At 36.8% G+C, this 20,285-nt stretch overlaps 1 protein-coding gene across 11 annotated transcripts in view; it reads left to right on the top strand.

Moving 5' to 3' along the window:
• NCAM1 (neural cell adhesion molecule 1) overlaps positions 1-20,285 on the top strand; it is a 198,916-nt gene that overhangs the window by 165,803 nt on the left and 12,828 nt on the right. For 4 of the 11 annotated variants that reach the window (XM_072155864.1, XM_072155868.1, XM_072155863.1 and 1 more), the window contains 3 exons: positions 624-638; positions 9,502-9,626; positions 10,321-10,501. In XM_072155864.1, the coding sequence (XP_072011965.1) occupies positions 624-638; positions 9,502-9,626; positions 10,321-10,501 (321 nt within the window). Of the gene's footprint in view, positions 1-623; positions 639-2,662; positions 2,699-5,365; positions 5,369-9,501; positions 9,627-10,320; positions 10,502-15,184; positions 19,932-20,285 lie in introns of those variants that run through there. The other 7 variants (XM_072155870.1, XM_072155865.1, XM_072155867.1 and 4 more) reach the window with 4 other exon arrangements.

Here is a 20,285-nt window from a genome sequence, read left to right as displayed (position 1 = left end):
CTACCTTTATGCCACCTTTATGCCACTTCAATTAGGGCTCATTATAGGAAATCTTGGTTGAAGACCCAATAACCAGCGGTGCCCAATGGACACCCAGTTGTATAGCCAATTCTTACATGAAAAACAGTTACTACTGTGACCCACTATTCAAGGTCTTTGTCTATGCCCTATGTACGTTCATAGAATAAAGTAGGCTATAAAGTAGGCTCTGTTGCATTGGGCAATGCATCATTGATTTACCTATTTACTTAATGCCGTTTTCCTGAAGATTTAATGATAATAAATTTTTCACAATTTACGCAAACTTATGGAAACAAGTCACTGTCAGATAAGTAATTTGGATAGTAAAGAAACTAATTGCAGAGGATTTTGTGTGATGCTATTTCTAAAAAATAGAAAATCAGTCGTTCTGATGGATGCATTCGCTGTTGGGATAACGTAATGTTGATATTTCATGGGTTTCATTTCCATTGGATTTCATTACTTTGTATGTGTTCACATATTTGCTTTAAGTTCATCCTTTCTTTTCTTGTCTCTTTGGCTCCATCTCACTTGCGTTCTCTTTTATTTCGAACCATCTCTCTCCTCTTTCCATCTGTCTGCCATCCTTTGGAAAACTACAGATTTTTCATATCCACGTAAGTGCCTCTTTGCAATCTCTCTCTCTTCCCATGACATCCATTGCATCACTGATTCTTACTATTCCTGTTGCAAATATGCTTCCAGGGTTTTGTTCTACAGACACAAAACACATCAGGATGGAAATTGAGGGGGACTACCGTGTGTGTACAGACAGGTGATATATAGGTGACATCTCTTGTATATACAGTAGGTGACCCTCTGTCACGCAGGGTCCATTAAGTATCCAATCTACACTTTATGTTGAAAGGGGTTTTCCAACGAAACAAGTTAGACCTTATCCGCAGGATAATAATTGATCTAAGGAAGGAAAATGGTGTGGTGGAGTGGGATTGTCTAGTCGAATCTAACTGATTAAATATTGTAGTCCAGTTTGCTGAAAAGTTTCAACTGGTACGTCTTCCAAGGTCTTTTGAAGTTCTTGCAGTAGACATGTAAGCGCTGCACAATATAGGAATTTTTGAAACTAGGAAATTTAGGTAATATTACAAACAAGTTATAAAAAAACTTTCATACTCTACAAATTTAAAAAAAATCAAGAGTCAGTATTAATATAATGACCCTAAAATACTGAAACTCCTACAAGGCCGTGCAAGGGCAGCATTCACTGTAGAAGTGGCTGGTGTGTGTAACAGTCTTTGAAGTTTTGCCTTTCATCTATTAGAAAAGAAAATTCTTCTCCTGCCACAGGGGTAGTCTCTACAGGAGGTTTCTGGCTTAAGGATTTCCAAAGCAAAGAAGCCATTGATTATAAACAAGAAAGGTGTAGACGTATATCCTGTCAGGGCCTCTGCAAGTTCTGTTCTGTGAACAATATGGCTGCATCCAAACACCACAGAAAGAATAAAAAGCCTCCTGCCGCGAACTGAGATTTATGGTGTCTCACTCCGGTAAACAAGTTAAGATGACTTGAGTCAGGCTGGTTTGAGTCAAAGGCTTTTCGTCTTCCTTCTCCAGATCACGGCACATATAAACCGTGTTATATTCCCTCATGTTTTAGGACTTTGTCAGCTTTATAGATGAGACTAGAAGCCTGATTTATAGATAATAAGCAGACAGTGATAGGTGAACGATGGTTATAGACACCAGCCTGGGATTCTTTATTTGCTTCACTACAAAAATAGAAAGCTTTATTGCACACACTTAATGTTGATAAGTTTATGACTGCTTAGTCTCGTGAAACATGACAGATCACAGTATATAGAACTTAGCAACCCCCAAACGGTGACTTGTAATTTGGGTCATGAGTTGATACAGTACTTACTCTGGATATTTTGGCAACCAATGCACCATACAAGGACGGCAAGAAGTACAACCCAGCAGACTAATGGCGCTACCAAAACGGCCATGTGGCTCAAGTTAACATGCCACATGACCCTGACCATTGAAAAGTCATTTATAGCAATTTTTCTCTGTCTATAAAACTTGTACACACCCTTAAATATATGTGCTTAATAACTATGCAGTAAGGTGGTATGATTTTTTATGACATGCTGCACAGGGGATAAAATAATACAAATGCATGGTACAAAGAAGAAAAAGAAGAAAGTCCGTAGCGCTGACTTACAAAGCAGCAGGTTACCTTTATTCTCCCATATCATTGCAGGTGTATAAATGAGAGACAAGTCCACAGCAGGCAGCTTGCGGGCATTTTGTACCACTATGCCTTTTTCTCAGGGCAACCTGCTGTGGATATGCCTTAAGTCTGTATACTGTACGAATAAAATAATGCATGCTGTTCAATGGGGGATCGTTGAGGAATTTCTTCCGATTCCTTACTTGCAGATAATGATACCACATCGAGGGCTAAATAACAAAACCTGCTCTGTAACATGTCATAATCTTATTGAGGGTACAGTGCATCGAATGTTTGTGACATTGCCCTTACGAGCAGTGCCACCTTATCTACGCCCTTATCTCCTGGTGTGTGACTGCCAAGAAGAAGGGAATGTGTTCAGCATCGGCGCAGATCAAGTACAATGCGGCAAATTCAATGGGGTTGAAGACTTTTATTATTTTCTAGGGACAGTACCACCTGCCAGTACAACTGAACATCCCAGTGAGTAGAGGGTCATGACGATTTGCTGTTTGCTGTGTGCATGTCACAATATTATCCTATAGCTTTCCAATGAATTGCCTATTGAAAACATAGAAGAAATCTTCATAGTAAATGGGAGTAGTAATTGTATTGCACTTTAGTGCGAATGTGCCTAATACAAGGGAAAATAAATATGGCGCATAGTATGATTTCTAGCTCCTGCACTACAATACAACATGTAACAGAGCCCTATTATATAAAGAAGAAACATATTAGGGTGGTGGTAGGGTTGTTGGGCAGATACAACCTCAATGCCCCTAGTTATATACATATGAATGGGCAACGCAAATGTTGGCATACAGTAGGTGCTTGGTAGATCTTTGCCAACTTTCACTTGTATAGAAAAAATATGTATAATAAATCTAGTTGGGAATTTATATAGATGGTGAGGTTAACACAGTTGATTTTTGTTGCTGTGCTGCATGCCTGAATTAACTATCTGCAAGCTTTACCTCGAAAAATAATAACAATATAAAACGAAATGTTATAAACGGCACATAAAGCACCTTCAGCATGACGCCTCCATTATGAGTTGCCGATACTCTCGTCATGCTAGTTCCACTGGTTTGTCATCTCTATTATTTAATGGGTCATTAGGACTTTATGAATTGTAGATTCAATAATGAGCCTGGAGCACTGCATGGAGTGTGATGCATAGGGCGTTCTGTGCAGCCTTGCTGTGAAAATATAGAGAGGACAACTCCAGTATATTGTGATCCTGGCGGCATGAAGGTGAGGAGATGGTCCCTCATAACTGCAAATCAAATCATATCATTTACTGCTTTCTGAAGCAGCAATATATCAAAAGCCATAAATATATATACTTGATTTATATATACTTGATTCTCTCATAAGAGTAAAATAAAATAAAAAGTTGACGTGCAGTATTGATGCATAATGCATGACGTTTGGGTAAGAGGAGAGTAGATATAAAGTTCTACACATACTGGATAGGAACCAAGCTCAACGAACATAAATGTATTTTACCTTTAAAAGAGGATGGTTAAACTACCATACCCAGTGCCCATATGTGTATCATCCCAATGAAGGACTAATCACCCAAAATGTTGTTACAGTTACTGTGTTTATAATGTGGTTTCAGAAAATTTCCATAATTTGCTTTGGTCTTGAGTGCTAAGCATCCTGTGTGTTTTCTGTTAATTTACACTATGCTGCACTCAAGATTTCCTTAAAAGGATCCTCCCCCAGCCATATACAGCTACCTCCACCATGTAGTAGATGCCTCTAGATATCTTCCAATCATAACTTTTGTTGGAAGACAGTCCCAAAAGTAATAGGAAAATGAAATTTAAAGATGTTTAGAAATGAGCAAGTTTATGCACCCAGGATATTGACCAAACTCCTGTAGTAACACTCCGATACCTTTCCCCTCCTCTAACTATTCGGCACTGCCATACCCTTTCACAGAGCTCCATGCCTCTATAGCTCCCACCATCCCTGAGCAATTAACTGCCATAAGTTTCCGCACCCAACATTTTACCAGGATCTTTATTGTCTGTACAGTAAAGCGGTATCTGTCCGCTTCAGCCAAGTCCAGTCCACCTTATTATCATTTTCGGTATCAAAAGTATTAGTAGTGATAATTTTTGTAGTAAGAATTCAGCAGTGCTTGAATTTTGTACGGTAGCCCCTCAGACTCATTAGCGTATTCTTTAATAATGTACATTTTTAAAGATTACTATAGTTATAGTGTCTGGATCTATGAGAATGTGCCCTTGGTTTATCAATCCTGATCTTGATGGCAGATGAGCGTTTCAGAAATAAATTAAGTAATAAGGATGTAAAAGTAATGGCTTGTCCCACTGAATACTCTGGGCAATGTTTACAGATCATGACATGGATTATTATTTTCTTAACTTCTGCATCACATTTCTCTGTCTTCACATCTTCAAACATCACTTCATTTTATCACTCCATCAACAAGCAAAGCAGAAAACTTGACATTGTCTTGGGCCCGAGAAAAACCATCTCGAGTAACACGTTTCCTTTCCTTAGGCAAGCTCTGCCGGTGTGGAGAAACATCTCATTTTTTACATTTCTCTGTGATTTCATTGCAGCTTACTTGTTTTTAGCTCATACCTGTGTCCTGCGGAATGGAAGCTCCAGTTTTTGCTACCATTACTGGTCCAAAGAGTTTACAACTAATCTTTTCTTCTACAGGTTTAATCTTTTACCTCAAGGCTAACCACTCTTGGTAACAATCCCCTCTCCTCTCCCTTAGCCGTTTTTAACATGTTTTATCTTTCAGCTTTGTCGCCAAGTTGGGCCTCTTATGTGTGTCAGCAGAAATAATCATGTCCTACTGTGATCGTAATTAACGTAATAATGCATTTTTTCCTGCCAAATGTTCCAAAAAATGAACCGCTTACCATTTCCAGCTGTAATTTTGTTTTATATGTTTCCAGCTTTTTGTCACCTAATGTTTTATGTTACCTTCCCTTTATTTAGCCCTTAAATGTTTCTCCACTTCTCTCATCGTTTACGTTCTTTTTATATTTTTCATGTGACCTCCCTCCACTTTCCTTTCAACCAATCATGTGCGTGCTATCATGTGAATTGTCATGTGACTTGCATGGTGCTGCTGATGTCCTCCTCGCTGGTGAACAGAAGGTAAAATTCTTTGTTCTGGTTGGTTTTGCGGCATAGTCTGGAGCACATTTCTTTCTAGGACATAGATGACATATTTTTAGGCTGCTTCCCATTTTAAGCATAGGTAGGAGAAATAGAATTTTAATTCTGGTATAAATTATTGCTTTGCACTGAATAAATCATCCAGTGTGAGGGTGTAATATAATAGGTACAAAATAATACACAGCAATCAATCCAGTCTGAAACTAACTCACCATGCTACGGTATGAAATATTTCAAAAGAATAAAATGGACATTTTTTTGTATTACTCATGGTTATTGAAAATTTACATAGAAAATGTCCATCTAATAGTTCAGTTCACTGATATTTGAAATCTTTGCTAGATTATGTATTTGTTTAACCTTTACTGAAATGTGCAGAAGCAGTGCACTACTACGACATACTATATTTCCCCAAAACACTGTTTTGTTGTAGTATGAAGTAGAAATATGACACTGCATTTCTATTTCCTATTACATGATTTTACGCTAATAAAAAGCAACGTAAAACACATAATAATCGTAAAAATGTCCATAACATTCCAGAAAATTATAAATGCATCCTCTCATTATCGTTACAAAGGAGATAGATTGTTGCACTTACTGCATTGCAATGAAAAGAAAATCAGGGATTAGTTTGGACCCCATTGCGGTTCCTAAAATTTTTCACTTGATCAAAATATGTTAAATTCATGGTACAAATATTTTAAACATATAGTAATGAGTAAAATTGAAAACTTTAGGCTTTTGAGGCACAGTATTTCTGATAGAACATTGCACAAACAGCAGCCATTCTCCCTAATTTCACACTAATCCTAATAATGATCCAGTACTACTAACATGTACATTGAAAATGTTCATCCCCATGTCGCAGAGACATTGAGAGAACAAAGAAACCACCTACTCTGTTTGATTTGTCTCCTTTGTTTTTAGCTGAGTTATGCTAGTCCAGTGCTTACAGCCCATATAATAGTAGTCCAACCATCATGGTTTGTTTTTTAATTTACAGCTAGATGTCCCCAAAATATTTGACATTTTGTAAAAAAAAAAACATGAATTAATCTCCTTCCTTAAAGACTTGAATAATGATGCAGGTGTTTTCTTATATGACCACCATTTACAAATTTCCAATAATAATTCTTGGAGTACAGGCGGTCCCCTACTTAAGAACACTAAACTTACATACGACCCCTAGTTACAAACGGACCTCTGGATATTGGTAATTTATTCTACTTTAGTCCTAGGCTACTTTGATCAGCTATAACAGTTATCACAGGTGTCTGTAATGAAGCTTTAGTGTTAATATTGATTCTTATGGCAACCCAACATTTTTAAAACCCAATTGTCACAGAGACCAAAAAAGTTCTGGCTGGGATTACAATGATAAAATATACAGTTCCGACTTACATACAAACTCAACTTAAGAACAAACCTACAGACCCTATCTTGTATGTAACCCAGGGACTGCCTGTACCTACCACCATTATCAGCGATTCTCAAATTATGTTATGTTATATGAACAATCTAAACAACTGAAGAACCTATTTTCTGTTAGCACTTGTAGTAAGTATGGGCTGAAAGTGACCTCAATTTTGAGGTGTAGATTCTCTTTAAATCACTTCTAAATCAACATAGTTAATAGTAAGGGTTGGGAAACTATTACAATTGAGAGGAAGTACAGATGTTGCCTTTCGCAGTAACCTAAGTTTTATTAATCTGTAAACTTGGTCCATATTAGACTGAGCATGATAGACTCCAGTACCAGCCTTCATTGCAGATTTCATTATATTTGACAGGAAAATACAATGAATACCACAGCAAAAATTCTACAGACCTTATAATTTAGAGTCTGTTGAGGACATTTGTGTGCATAACATGGCCTATCCTAAAATCCATATTTTTTTTAAAAAAACTATACTAGAGCTCCACCTCAGGCTACTGCTTGGCAAACTCGATGTAAATTTAATAAAAAGCCGCACTTTGCTCCAAATAAATATTTAATAGACATCTAATCTGGAGAGGACTACAATTAGTCTGCGTTTGCCTTCATTCAACTTGTATAAAAATGTAGTTATTTTGATATTTCCAGGAATGCTTTCTATAATTTTTGGTATTAAAGAACTAGCATGTTGATATAAGTACTAACTGAATTGATTATATTATATAATATATAGAAGTAGAAAATAAAAAGGGATAAGAAAATTGTACACTTTATTAAAGTTGCATGAAGGCGCAAACAAGAAGTTTATTTGAATGTAAAAAACAAACAAACACCGAACTGGGATGATGAAAGCCATGTTGTTTTATTCCTTTTCTCCTATTGCATGATGCATGAAGTTGCATGTCACCCACCTTTCAGTGCTAATCGGTGCTCGCCTGTAAAACCTGGGTGCATGTTTTGACACCATTTATTTTCAGTCAAAGATATTGTCACCAGAATTTCACAACAGCCTGTCAGATCCATCTCCTTCACTTAACCACGTCTTCTGTAACGATTTTCTTTTCCTCAGTGACTATGCCAGATGTATTTTCAAGTGACTAATCTTCCACTCTCTCCTCACTAATCCTCTTTTCTTATTAGCTGCATTCATCACTAACCCCTGCATTTCTAGTATGCTATTTCTGTTTACAGATCAGCCATTTATTTCTTTATGCTCCCTTTGTTTTAGTGTCATATTTTTTTTTTCATTTTGTTTTTTAAAATTGGCAGGTCCCGTTCGTTGAGTTATCTCCAAGTAAAGGGCAGTGTTTTTTTCCCCTCTCTATAATAAAATATACACTCTTCTTCGGTCCCCGATAATGGAACGCTAAAGTACCTCTGCGACCACTTAGGAAATTGGAGTTTATAAGAATTATGAGTTTAATCCGCTGAGAAACTGTGGATTATCCACTAAGGCTCTTATCAATATTTAAGGGCAATTTAGCTGCTTTTTGTACTCAACAAAGTAAACGCTTCAAAAGAGTAACATTTATAAGAATCTATTAAGGAAGTATGCTCAGTTATACATATGGTGCATAAGAATACATCCAAATTCAAGCAGAATTTTGAATATTGGAGCTGTATTTTAGAATTACAGGGACATTTTAGAAATTAATCTGGAAATTATGCTTCACTTATACATGAGATATCAGTATATATGTTTTATTTAATACCATACTTAGGATACAGTCAGCATTAACAGAAAATACTAAGCAGGGAACTGATATAGACAATCATTTCATGTCCTAATCGCTGAATGTCTTCAATAATGAGACTATATTTATGTTGTACTATATTATTGACTCACTATAATTTAATTTTAAAAACCTGCTCAGATATATTTGCTTGTGGTACATCAAGTTCAGAGCTTAGTGGGCGAACCTTGAGGACCAAAAATGGAAACATGTAGAATTGTAAACAGATGTGATCCTCCTTCTCTCTTGTCTTAATATATCCTTATAGGAGTGGCACAATATGACCAGCAAAAACTGTTTTGCGTTACTTTGCCAGATATTGTTAATGCTATGTTTATGTATGTGTGCAAGAAATTATCAAATTCTTATTTGTGGAAAGGTTAGGCTGGGCAAAGATTTATTGAATTTAATAACTATATAAAGATTTGTGTTTGATTTGTAGAGTTTATACTATTCATATGTTATTTAGTGTATGTGATTGTCTATATCAGTTCTTATTTTTTTAACTTAATTGTATATTCTTTTCTATTTGAATACCAAAATTCATACTCCTATCTTATGTTCCATGATGTGAAGTTCAATAATATCTAACATATAATAGTACTGCTAATAGTACATCTAAAAAGATGAAATGGTCTTGTAAAACAGTAAAAATGTAGTATATCACAATCCAAGTTAAATGGGCACTTATCCTAATATTGTATATTGAGTAATATTAATATTGTCCATTGTGTTAAGCAATGCGTAACTATGCATATTATCTGGAGAAAACCAAAAATATTTACTGCATTTTTATATTGATATATTTAGTTGGCTCGATTTGATCCTGTGAGCTACTGAGTATAAAAGCTATAGAAGTCCTTTCCCCTATTGTCACTTTGTATAAAGCTACCACTTCTATCAACAGTCATTTAATAATGAGAAATAATGATTATTTCCAGGAGAACCAAGTGCACCAAAGCTTACAGGCCGTGTTGGAGATGATGGAAATTCATTCAAGGTTGTCCTCATCAAGCAAGATGATGGTGGATCTCCAATCCGCCACTACCTGGTCCGCTACAGAGCTGTAAGTATACTGCCTGTTCTTAGTTATTGCTTTGGCTCTCATTTTTTATTTATAGTTTTAATTATATGTTTTTTTTTTACTTTCTGAGCAATCGGAGTAGAAAAAAATCATCTTATCTCTGATCTACACATTTCCACTTCCCAACGCCATCTCAAGTCTTGCATAGCAAAGATTTCTACTAAGAATTGGGGTTTTATGTGCAGAACCACTTACAAACTAAATATTTGTTGCCTAAGAAAGTATCTCCAACCTTTTAAAATATGATTTGGACCTTTGTGTCTGTGTCCATCTTAAAGGGAACATGTTAGGCAATTTAGGACACTAAAACATCCACAGATCCTTATGGACTGGCGGTTTAGTGCCCCAAATCACCTTATATTATCCTGCAATTAAAAAAAACAAAAAAATGATCATAATTAACTCGGTATGGAGCTCTGAGCACCTGTGTGGCCTTTTAGTGAAGTCCACATAGGTTCAATGCATGCACAATGAAGCCAGGGTGGTAGTTAACTGGCTGCATTGAAGTAACACACAGGTTTCTGGACCAGCAAAGATTTTTTTTTTCGCAGGAGTTGTTATAGTAGTCCTTTTATTGGTTTTAAATGCTTCACACCCTCAGTGTCACTGGGATCTATTTACAATCTGGTAACCTCATTCTTTACGATTCAATGATTGGTCTATGTTTACCCCCTAGAAAAATTCTGCAGACTGGAAACCTGAGATGAAGATTGCATCAGACAGTGACCACATTATGCTCCGTTCACTAGACTGGAATGCGGAATACGAGGTGGTGGTTGTAGCTGAGAACCAACAAGGGAAGTCAAAGGCTGCATTTTTCAACTTTAAAACCACCACAAAGCCCACCGTCATTCCAGGTACTCAATTTATATCTTACTGCCACTCCTTTTCTGCTTAACCATTAATGCAAGTTTGCTGCTTCCTAGCTAACGTGCTTGAACATGCCCCTGACCAGCTGCTTGCTTATAACCAATCACCGTAACTGGTCTTGCATGCACAGCTTGTGTTGTGCCTGGACCGTGTGTTGATGCAGTAGGCTGAACGTAATTATGTTGCAAACTACTGAGTGACAATAAGTTGCTTGTGGGTTCTATTGATGTTTTTGTTAATGTCTTTAAAGAATTCTTTAAGACCGCTTAGTTTTTTTAATCACACTGTGTTGTTACAAACAAAGTTATACTGTAGTCAAACTTAGCGATGTTATATCGGTAGATGATACCATCATAAACTTTCGAAAGAGGAACTCTAAGCTCTCCGGGCATGTCCGTTTTAGTAAATACACAAATATTAATGTTGTGGGGAAACAGTAGATGAGATAGATACATTAGCAAACTACAGTGTATTTATGTAGGAGTAAAGACACGCCCCTGCCATTATGCCGTCCCCTGAGGGACAACTTGCGGCACATGTTCTAAAAAGTTGTATTTATAAAGCATTAATTTATTGAAACAGAAACCTGCTGTCCATGTCCAGGTGTCCAATGCATGGCTAAAAAGTTGTTGTTGAGATATTTGGTTAGATCATTGTATTATGCTTACTAGACAATGTTGGTTGGCTGGTATGTAATCAAATTGACTCATAAAAACATTGAGATATCTATTAAAGGCTTTGTAGTGTTAAATGTTTATTTGCTCTTAGTTATGTTCTTTAGTGCTTTCGTAATGTCATGCATGTCAGATGAACTAACAATTGTTAAGTATATGAAGCTTGCATTTTCGAAAAGGGAAACTCTGCATGCTGTTTACTTTCCCTTAAGTCTATACAGTATAGGGGTTAATTCCACATGAAAGCAAAAGAGAATAAATGACGTGTAAATGTGATAGTGCAGTATACAAAAGCAAATATATAGCTTGATTGGCTAGGAAAGTAGTCTGGTCCCTTCTGTCACCTTGAGGTCGGGCCTGGTTGGTACCTAATCTTTCAATCAATAGTATTTGTACATTAGAAGTTACACTATTTTTGGCTATTGTTTGACTTGTTTATGTTTTCAAAAAGACAAAGATCCCACTGCTGGAGTACTTCGAATAAACCCATACTCTTTATTAAGTTCTTAAAATCTTTGCAGGCAACAGATAACAGGAATATACATGTGGCTAAAAATCTAGGCAAAGCCTTCGTATCTTAACATGGTCTTACTCATGGTCAATGGCTATTTTATGACTTGTAGTTTATATTTCTAGAGTTCAGTTCCCCCTGATCTGGGGGTGAAGACCCTACTGCTGTGACTGACTGCTCCTCCTCCCCTCTACATTGAGCTGCCATATAATCTGAGACCTCGCTGTCATTCTTGCTAGAGTGAAATTAATATTGAGGGAGCATGGGCAAATCTTATATGGAGAAGGAAGCATTTTTCTCCTAATAAGATTCTTACAGTCTTTGGTCCAACTTATTTATGCTAAACTAGTTAAAATGTTAGTGCTGGAACATTATCATGTCACAAAGGATAGCAGAAGTAACCCTTAGATCTTATAGGCTATTGTGGTTTTTACCAGCCTAGGCCCAGTAACACATCATGCTCATGGTGAGAGGGCTAGGCTTTTGTGGGATGGTCACTAGTATATTTGTTATCCCGTCTATATGTTTCTCGGATTCTTTTTTTTTGGTTGTGTTTTCTTTCTATTGTGCACTGTTTTCTTTTATATGCATAAGAGGCAGTTGACATATACCGGTTACCGCTACTTTAAGTTGTCTTTGTATTTGTTGTTTGACATAACATTAAGGGCACAGTTCATATATTGTCAGTTTTAATTAGATTTTTTAGTGTAGAATATTGTGTTAACCCTTTGTTTAAGTTACTGTTGAGTGGCTATTGCTATGGATGCCTCAATTGTAGTTAATTGTTCTGTAATTTCATTTCCTAGAGCTTGTTAGTAACTGGAAGAACAGTATGTTTCTTGTTGTAGTTCTTGTTTTGGAAAGAGCTTTGTTGATTTTCAGCGGTAGAATTCCCCTTGATATTTTGTTAGTAGAGATATTCATTGCTTCATTGTAGATGTTAGCAGTAGTGCTATGCACATTACCAAAAGGGAGAAAGACTAGTACTTGAATACCGGCAGAAGTAAATGTTAAACAAGCCGTCTAGGCGATTACTCTTTAGCTAACACCTAACATATTTGCTTCAATTACTATCTCACAGATTTATGTTGGCTGTAGCTTCCTTAATTTGTTTGTATTAATATGAAAGGGTTTCTCTGGGAATACATAGATAAGGGGAAAATAAATGAACAATATTCACTGTTTAATTCCCTCAGATAAACTCCATTAAAATTGATTTCCCAAATGCCGATCCTGGAAACTAAAGCTTCCAGTATATGCTAGCTTCTTATCCAAATAGACAAGGTAGAAATATAAAACATAACCCTTATCCATGAATGATATAGATGTAAAATGGCAAGTCCTCCTCAGCTGAAACCATGTTATGGATTATAAATACTGGAATCTAAAAATTGGTTAAAACTGAAGCAATACTCATCCCTCCTTCTGCCTTCACACTACATGTCCAGCTTTAATTCCTGCTCCCATCTTGGCGAACAGGAAATGCTTAGTTGACCAATCATTGCCTGAGGTGAACTGTCATTTCCTGTTCCCGCGGGACCAGGAAATACTTATTAAAAGGGAACCTGTCAAAAAGTGAGCATTCGCGGACCAGTACAGGGCCCCAAAATTCTGCTTTATTTTGTTTTTTTACCCATATCCCATGACTGATTTTACTTCAAAATGGTGGTGTAATCTTATTTTTAATATAAAATATTTTTCTGCAACCACCACCAATCAATAATAATTTTTGCAATAGTTCCTGTTTGATGTGTCCATCAAGCTATTTGATGTGGAAGAAAGGAATGAGTGTGAGAAATCTGTCAGGTCTTCTAGTAGATAATGAATGAGGGTCCTGAACACTTTAGCCTCCTGTAATTATTCAGAATTGACTAACTAAAAATTGATTTTTTTTTTTAACCAAACAACCTCATTAAGACCAGATTTTTAGCAGGAAATGTATATAGAAGCTTGAGCACTATATGTTTATTGATCAAGAAGCACTTTAAAAAAAGGGTACTCTAATGCATCGATCTCGGCATAGCATTGTAACCGTGACTAGTGAACTGACCAAGATTAAAGCCTTGAATATTATTAAAAAACACACCGATAAATGTAATACTATCTTCTAAAACATGTCCATATATAGGACAGTGTATACCAATGATGACAAACCTTTTAGAGACTGAGTGCCCAAACTATAACCAAAATCCACTTATTTACCGCAATGCCAATATTGCATTTTAAGCAGTGTTCTTCAACATCTTTCAATTGTATCGACCCCCTTTGGCCACTAATATAGTTGAAAGAGGGAGGGCACATTCAGACTCTCATTGTAGCTTCTCACCAGCGTCTCTCTGTACATGAAGGATGTTGGGTCCAGCAGGACGACCTACAAAGATAATGCAGTTCTATCAACACCTTCTCACTTTTCCTGCAGTTCCAAACAGCCAACGAAGTGTCATTTTAAATCAGCGCTGAGAGCAGCATCTCTTAAATTGCTTGGGACTGCAGGAAGATTTGGTGAATTTTGTCCTGTTTGGCGCACTCTGTCTTGGGGTCAATGGCCTGGGTACCCACAGAAAGGGCTCTGAGTGCCACCTGTGCCATAGGTTCACCACCACTGATATATACAATCTGTTCAGCTCCTCCTACTCTACAAAATCCTGCCTGCAGATAAGACACCACCTGCTCTACAGTATACTACCTGCAGAAAGGTCATTGTACAATATGCTAAAAGTGGTATTCTCGTCTGGGTATCACATTCAATTTTATTAATCTGCCATACATATATAATGTATATATATACATTTCTTCAATAAGAAGTTAAGATATTTTTTCTCATAAATGTAGCCATGTTGTTCCATAAAAACAAGTCCTTTTTTATAACATCCAATTGAAGAAATGTTTACATATGGCAAATTAATTATATGTGAATTCCTAGATGGGAATACCCCTTTAACTCATCCAGCTGTATAACATGTTGCCTGCATATAGTACACAATCTGTTCATCTCCTTCTGCTCTATAACATGCTGCCTGTAGATAGATCACCATGTTCAACCAGATAGGTCCCCATTAATTAAAAGTTTTCTTTGGGTTTGGTTTCTCATATCTTTCCTGCTAACATAATTATTACCTATATATTTCTTGCTCTGATGTCTTGCGCTTGTTTCCTGTGTGAGCTCTAATATGCTGCTTCTGCTTTTTGGCCTGCCTCAGTAACTTAGCAATCCCTTTAACAGCCACCATTTTATTTTCCTTGTTTGGCTGCGCTGAGTTTTGCTACATTTTCTTTCTCTGTATTTGTGACCTGTTCATTTTCTTATCTGTTTTCTCTTTCTTTTTTCCTTCCTCTCTCTCCTATGATTTCTCCCACCTCCTTCCTCTGTCCCTGAATTCTCCCTTGTCTGTTATATGTCACTTCAACTACCCCTGGACATCCATCCTTCTACATGCACCAATTATTCTCGCCAACAACTTCTTTCCTTGGAATCATTACATCAGCAGCCAATATCGGGAATTATACTGTGTCATCCACCTCCGCAGCTTTGCTCGCCTTATTTGTGACTGTACTTTTCTCTTAAACTACTTTCTACTTTGCTCTTGTAGATGTTTCTCTCATCTGGAGAGAAGCTACCATTCAAGCAACCCCATGTCATGTGTCTAAAGTTTTATTTTATACTTATTATTTTCTTTTTTTTAAGCTTAGGAAATATTGGGAATAAACTTGTTTATAATTCAAAACCTCCACCAAAAAAATGTTGTCACCTGTGAAATGAGGGGTGGCTTTCTAAGGTGGAGTAATGGTGTATGTGATCAGAGATGTATTTTTGCAAATGGGCATCACAAAAATGAATGGTTATGGGAATTTTAGGCACCTTTATTGTATATAAAAAAAACTAAATTGGGTCACAAGTGGGGGACATGTCAAGTTGGGAACAAATCAAAAACTGCATCCATTTTAAGGTGTTTTACAGATGTACATCCCAATTAGCATGGGGGTCCTTTTGAACATAAAAAATGTACATTTATTAAAAAAATAATTGAAAAGAAAGCTCAATTCTCTATGCAGTGTTCATTAAGCTTATCTCCCATTCAAATGACTGCAGCAACCTGATTTTTCTATTACACAGGAAACAGAGTTGTCTGCTTCCTGTTCCATTCCCCGTTTATCAGTTGCTGAAAACTGTGGGGGTACTGAATGTCAGTCCTCCATGATTATTAAAATGAAGTCAGTATTTTATCTCAGAAATCACCTTCAAATTTTTTTACCGACACTATTACGTAATTCTAGTATTTCATAGGGTAAGTTCAAAGTATAAGCACACATCAAAGTGTTATCATGGCCAACGAAAGTCCAAAATAAAGAAGAGATAAAGAAAAAAAAACCTGTTGAGCAGAGACCAATGCAAGATTGTGGAATAGTTCTCAGAAAGTTATCACCACATACTTGTTACAGAACCATTGAGTGGAAAATGAGTCCCCAATTTAACAATGTGCTCACATTAGAAACCGTGTTTTGTGGGCTGAGCTATTAACCTTGAAAATGTAGCCATTCCCATGGAAGACCAATCCTACATCATAGCAGATACATGTCATATCATCCATATTAATAGCACCCGGTAGATTGATTAGATTAGATGCTAAAACATTCAAATATAATTGTCTGTGTGATTTTATGAGAAATCTCCACCACTGAATGACAAGGAATATGCAGCCTAATATGAAAGGGACATAGAAAAGGAGCAAATAAAATGATCGATATATAGATTTGTGAAAAAAAATGTTTAAAAAATTATATTTTATACTTGTTTTTATACATTAGTGATGATTCTGTGCTTAGGAGTCCAGCCAGTGATCCTACTCCAGGGACGGCTGTCAATTATTGAGTAGAACAACTCACAATACACATGTAGATTGAACTGTATTTTAATGTGAAAATGTGAAAAATCCTCTATTTTATTTTGTTCAGCCACTATTAACAAGGGGAGACGAGAAGGTTCAGAAAAGCGTTCTAATTATTTCAATTTTTGGCGATTCTTCTTGACATAATTTACCTGTTTTAAAATAAGCCATTGCGTAGGCTGCAACACTAATCATCAAAATACAGTTTGTGAATTTCTTAGGAACCAGCTCAATTTCTGAGCCATGATAACCCGAATATTTATGAATAATGTACCGCTAGTGCCTGATGACTCACAAGTGTTACTGGTTCCTACTTCATGTGCTCTCACAAAGTTATCTCAGTAAAATTTATGTTATAGAAAAGTTATCTACCATCATAAGTACAATAGGCCATGGGTTAAACATAACTTCAAATTGGCGTTAGATTTCGGCCTACGCTAAGAGCACCTACTCCCTGCCCACACTGTGCCAACTATCACACTCCTACTGTAGGGTAATAGAAGAATGTTATAATAAAAAGCAACAATTACAGAAATGAAATAAACCATTGTTTTTTGTAAAATGTATGATGATCCTGAATAATTATGTTGATTATTTTTCAATTATTTACTCATCTCTGACATTTCTGTACGTTACCATCTGTATTCAACACTGCAATAAAAATTTTAAGAAATTGATGTGAAAGTATACAAAAAATATAGCTTTTACTGTATATTTACCGCCAGTACTATAAAGCCAACTGTTCTGTTGTCAGACTCTGTTATCATGCTGACCACAGGACCATTGTCCTTCAATGGGAAAGAGCTGTAGCACCAGTTATTGATAAGGGTATTGTGTCTTGGTAAACAATTAGCATACCGAAACGCAGCGCAGTGGTGTAACTAGAAGCTGATGGGCCCCGACTATAATGTATGGTTTATAGTAATAGTCTTCTCATATGGAAATGTGACACCATAAGGGCCACCTAAACCTCTTGGGCCCAGGTGCGATTGCAACCTCTGCACCCCCTAAAGTTACGCTCCTGCCGAAACAGAGTCCGTGTGGACTCTGGAACTATCCTCTCTAGGTTCCATTCTAGCTACCATGTCCTTTTAGTGATTATTATCCATTAAATTTGCTTCCAGCATGTCAGCCTTAATTTCACTTGTGCAACACTTGTAAGTAGAGATAATCAGACCCGAACTTTAAGTTCTGGTTTGGTACATCCCGCATAACTCCCTACAAATTGTCAGCTGAACAGCCAATTCAGCAAATTGACGCCCCTGGCTAATTAGCTGTAATTGGCGATTGAGCTGTGATTGGTGAGAGGGACACCTCTAGCCCTCTAATTAATGATAGCCACGGCTAGTTGGCCAGCAGCGTCAATTTGTGATGATTTGAAGTCAAACAGAGATGCACAAAGGACATCCGAACACTGGCTCTTCTCTGCTTGCTAGACATGTCCATCATATCAGGATTTTAAAAAGGATAGGTTGAAGTGGACTTAAACCACCACCTATTCCATGCAATGGATCAAAGGTCCATACTTTTTCCTACCTTGTAAACAGCGCATAATTTTGTGTACTAGTCAAGAAACACATTCATCTAAAAATAAATTTGACAGACTGTTACGAAACCATCAAAATTGGCAATCTGGGTTAGAATAGGTCTCTAGTCTTGAAAAAGTTGGCTGTAGTTCACTTCTCCTGTTGCTGGCCACCAGGATGAGTGTGATGCAACATGTTGTTTCTGTGCCTAGCCATGGAGACTACTGTTGAACAGCATGTTATTTGCAAAGACTCCTGAATATAAACGTGATATAGTAATAAAAAGTTTCAAGATAATTAAATACAAGTATTATAATCCTTTAAAAAAAAATGCCCTGGACTTTTTCTCCATTTACTAAATATTATTTTCCGTGTGTTTGAAAAGCACATTTTTTAATTATCATGTTTACTTTTTTTTACTTTTCATGCATCCTAAGGAGAAATTAGTGTTATTGGAGACCAAAGTAAAACAAAAAGGCATTCATATGATGCCAAAATTGAACAAGAAATTATAATTGTACATTTTGTAGTAGCAGCCATATAACTTATCTTTATCAGGGTTTCTTAAAGGGACACTTAACCGTGGCATAAATGATAAAAAAGTAGACACAAATGATAATTTGCCTGAATGTTTGTCAGTCTGCTGCATTTGTATACTCCTGGTGCTTACAGGAGACAGCAGAAAGGCTCTTGCTACAGCCAATTGTCAAGGCACAAGACAGTGAGCTAAGAAACCTGGAAAAGTTTTAATTTAAAAATTTGGCAGAATAGGATCAATGGAAAGTAGACTAAGACCACGTTCACATCACCATTCATGGTTTCCTTTGCTAAATTCCGGGTTTTTTTATGGCAGAAATGAGGAACTGATGGCTAACTGAAGGTGAACGGGAGTTATTGGGGACCGAGTATAAACAGAAGGACTTCCATTTATCAACCGTTTAAAGTGACAGTTATTCTATTCTATGACTAAACGGTCGCAGCTAGTGGTGGTGTGAACTTAATAAATGGGAGAAAGGGTTGATTTTTTTTTTTTTTCTCTATAAATGCTCAAAAACACTTGATTTTTTGATTTTTTTTTTGTTACCTTTTGTAACAAGCCCACCAGTCATAAACACAAACTTAAAGGAAACCTACCACTTGAAGTGGCAGGTTTCAGATGGAAATACCGCGACCGTGCGCGCGGCTACATAGGAAGTGAAGGAGAGCCGCGCGCATGGTAACGCCGAGCGCGTACCTCCCTGCGCCGGCGATACCGCGGTTTAAAACACTAACAAAAATAAGCTCCGGCACCAGCTCACCCTGAGCTGGTGCCCGGTATTTCCATCTGAAACCTGCCACTTCAAGTGGTAGGTTTCCTTTAAGGTGACCGATTACATTTAACTCCCTATATAAATAAAATTTTGGGAATGTTGACAGAAAGTCATGGTTCCATAATTTTGTTGGAACTTATCATGAAAAACATATCAACCCTTGTATTTTTCTATGTGAAATGTCGAATTTGTTGTTTATACATACTGTATCTCTCAATGATATGGTCATTGGAAGGGATGGACCTTGTAGTTTACTCTGCTTTGCATATAACGCTCCCAGCTTCACCACGCCTCAGCTTCTTCTCTGTGTCTTGGCTTGTCCATTCCACAGCTTGCTGAAAGGATTTGTCTACGAGTGATATTTTTTTTTAAAAGGAATGGATGGAGCATATATGTTAAAAAACCACTGAACAAAGCCAAAAGCCATATATACTTGTATCTCTTGTACAGTTAATTTAATTGGTGGAGAATTTACTATTAATAAAGTTCTAGAAAAGTAAAAAGTGTGGAACTTTTTGTTATTGTTTTCTTTAGCAGTTTGGATACAGTGTTTGTCTGTAGAACCCCCCTCTGTTGTTCCATAGCCTACAATTTCCAATTTTCAGCTCGGGTGAAAGTTGCAGGTTTGAGAGATTGCATGGAGAAGTGCTTCCTGCTATCTTCTTTATTTCAGATGAAGAGGTTACCAACTGTATGCCAGTAATGATGTATGTACACAGTGAAGGACATGAGCCTGTTAATAGAAAATATTGTTCCACACTTTAAGCAGGGCCTGTGTCATCATTAGGCAGATACTGGGACCAGATATCTGCTTTATGCTTTTTTTTTACCTAGATGCCCCAATTTAGGGTACAAGATGAAATT

The sequence above is a fragment of the Engystomops pustulosus genome, chromosome 6 (genome assembly GCF_040894005.1).
Source record: "Engystomops pustulosus chromosome 6, aEngPut4.maternal, whole genome shotgun sequence".
Taxonomy (NCBI): Eukaryota; Metazoa; Chordata; class Amphibia; order Anura; family Leptodactylidae; genus Engystomops; species Engystomops pustulosus.
Note: the sequence above shows the minus strand (reverse complement) of the source record. Positions and strands in the feature narration are given on the sequence as shown.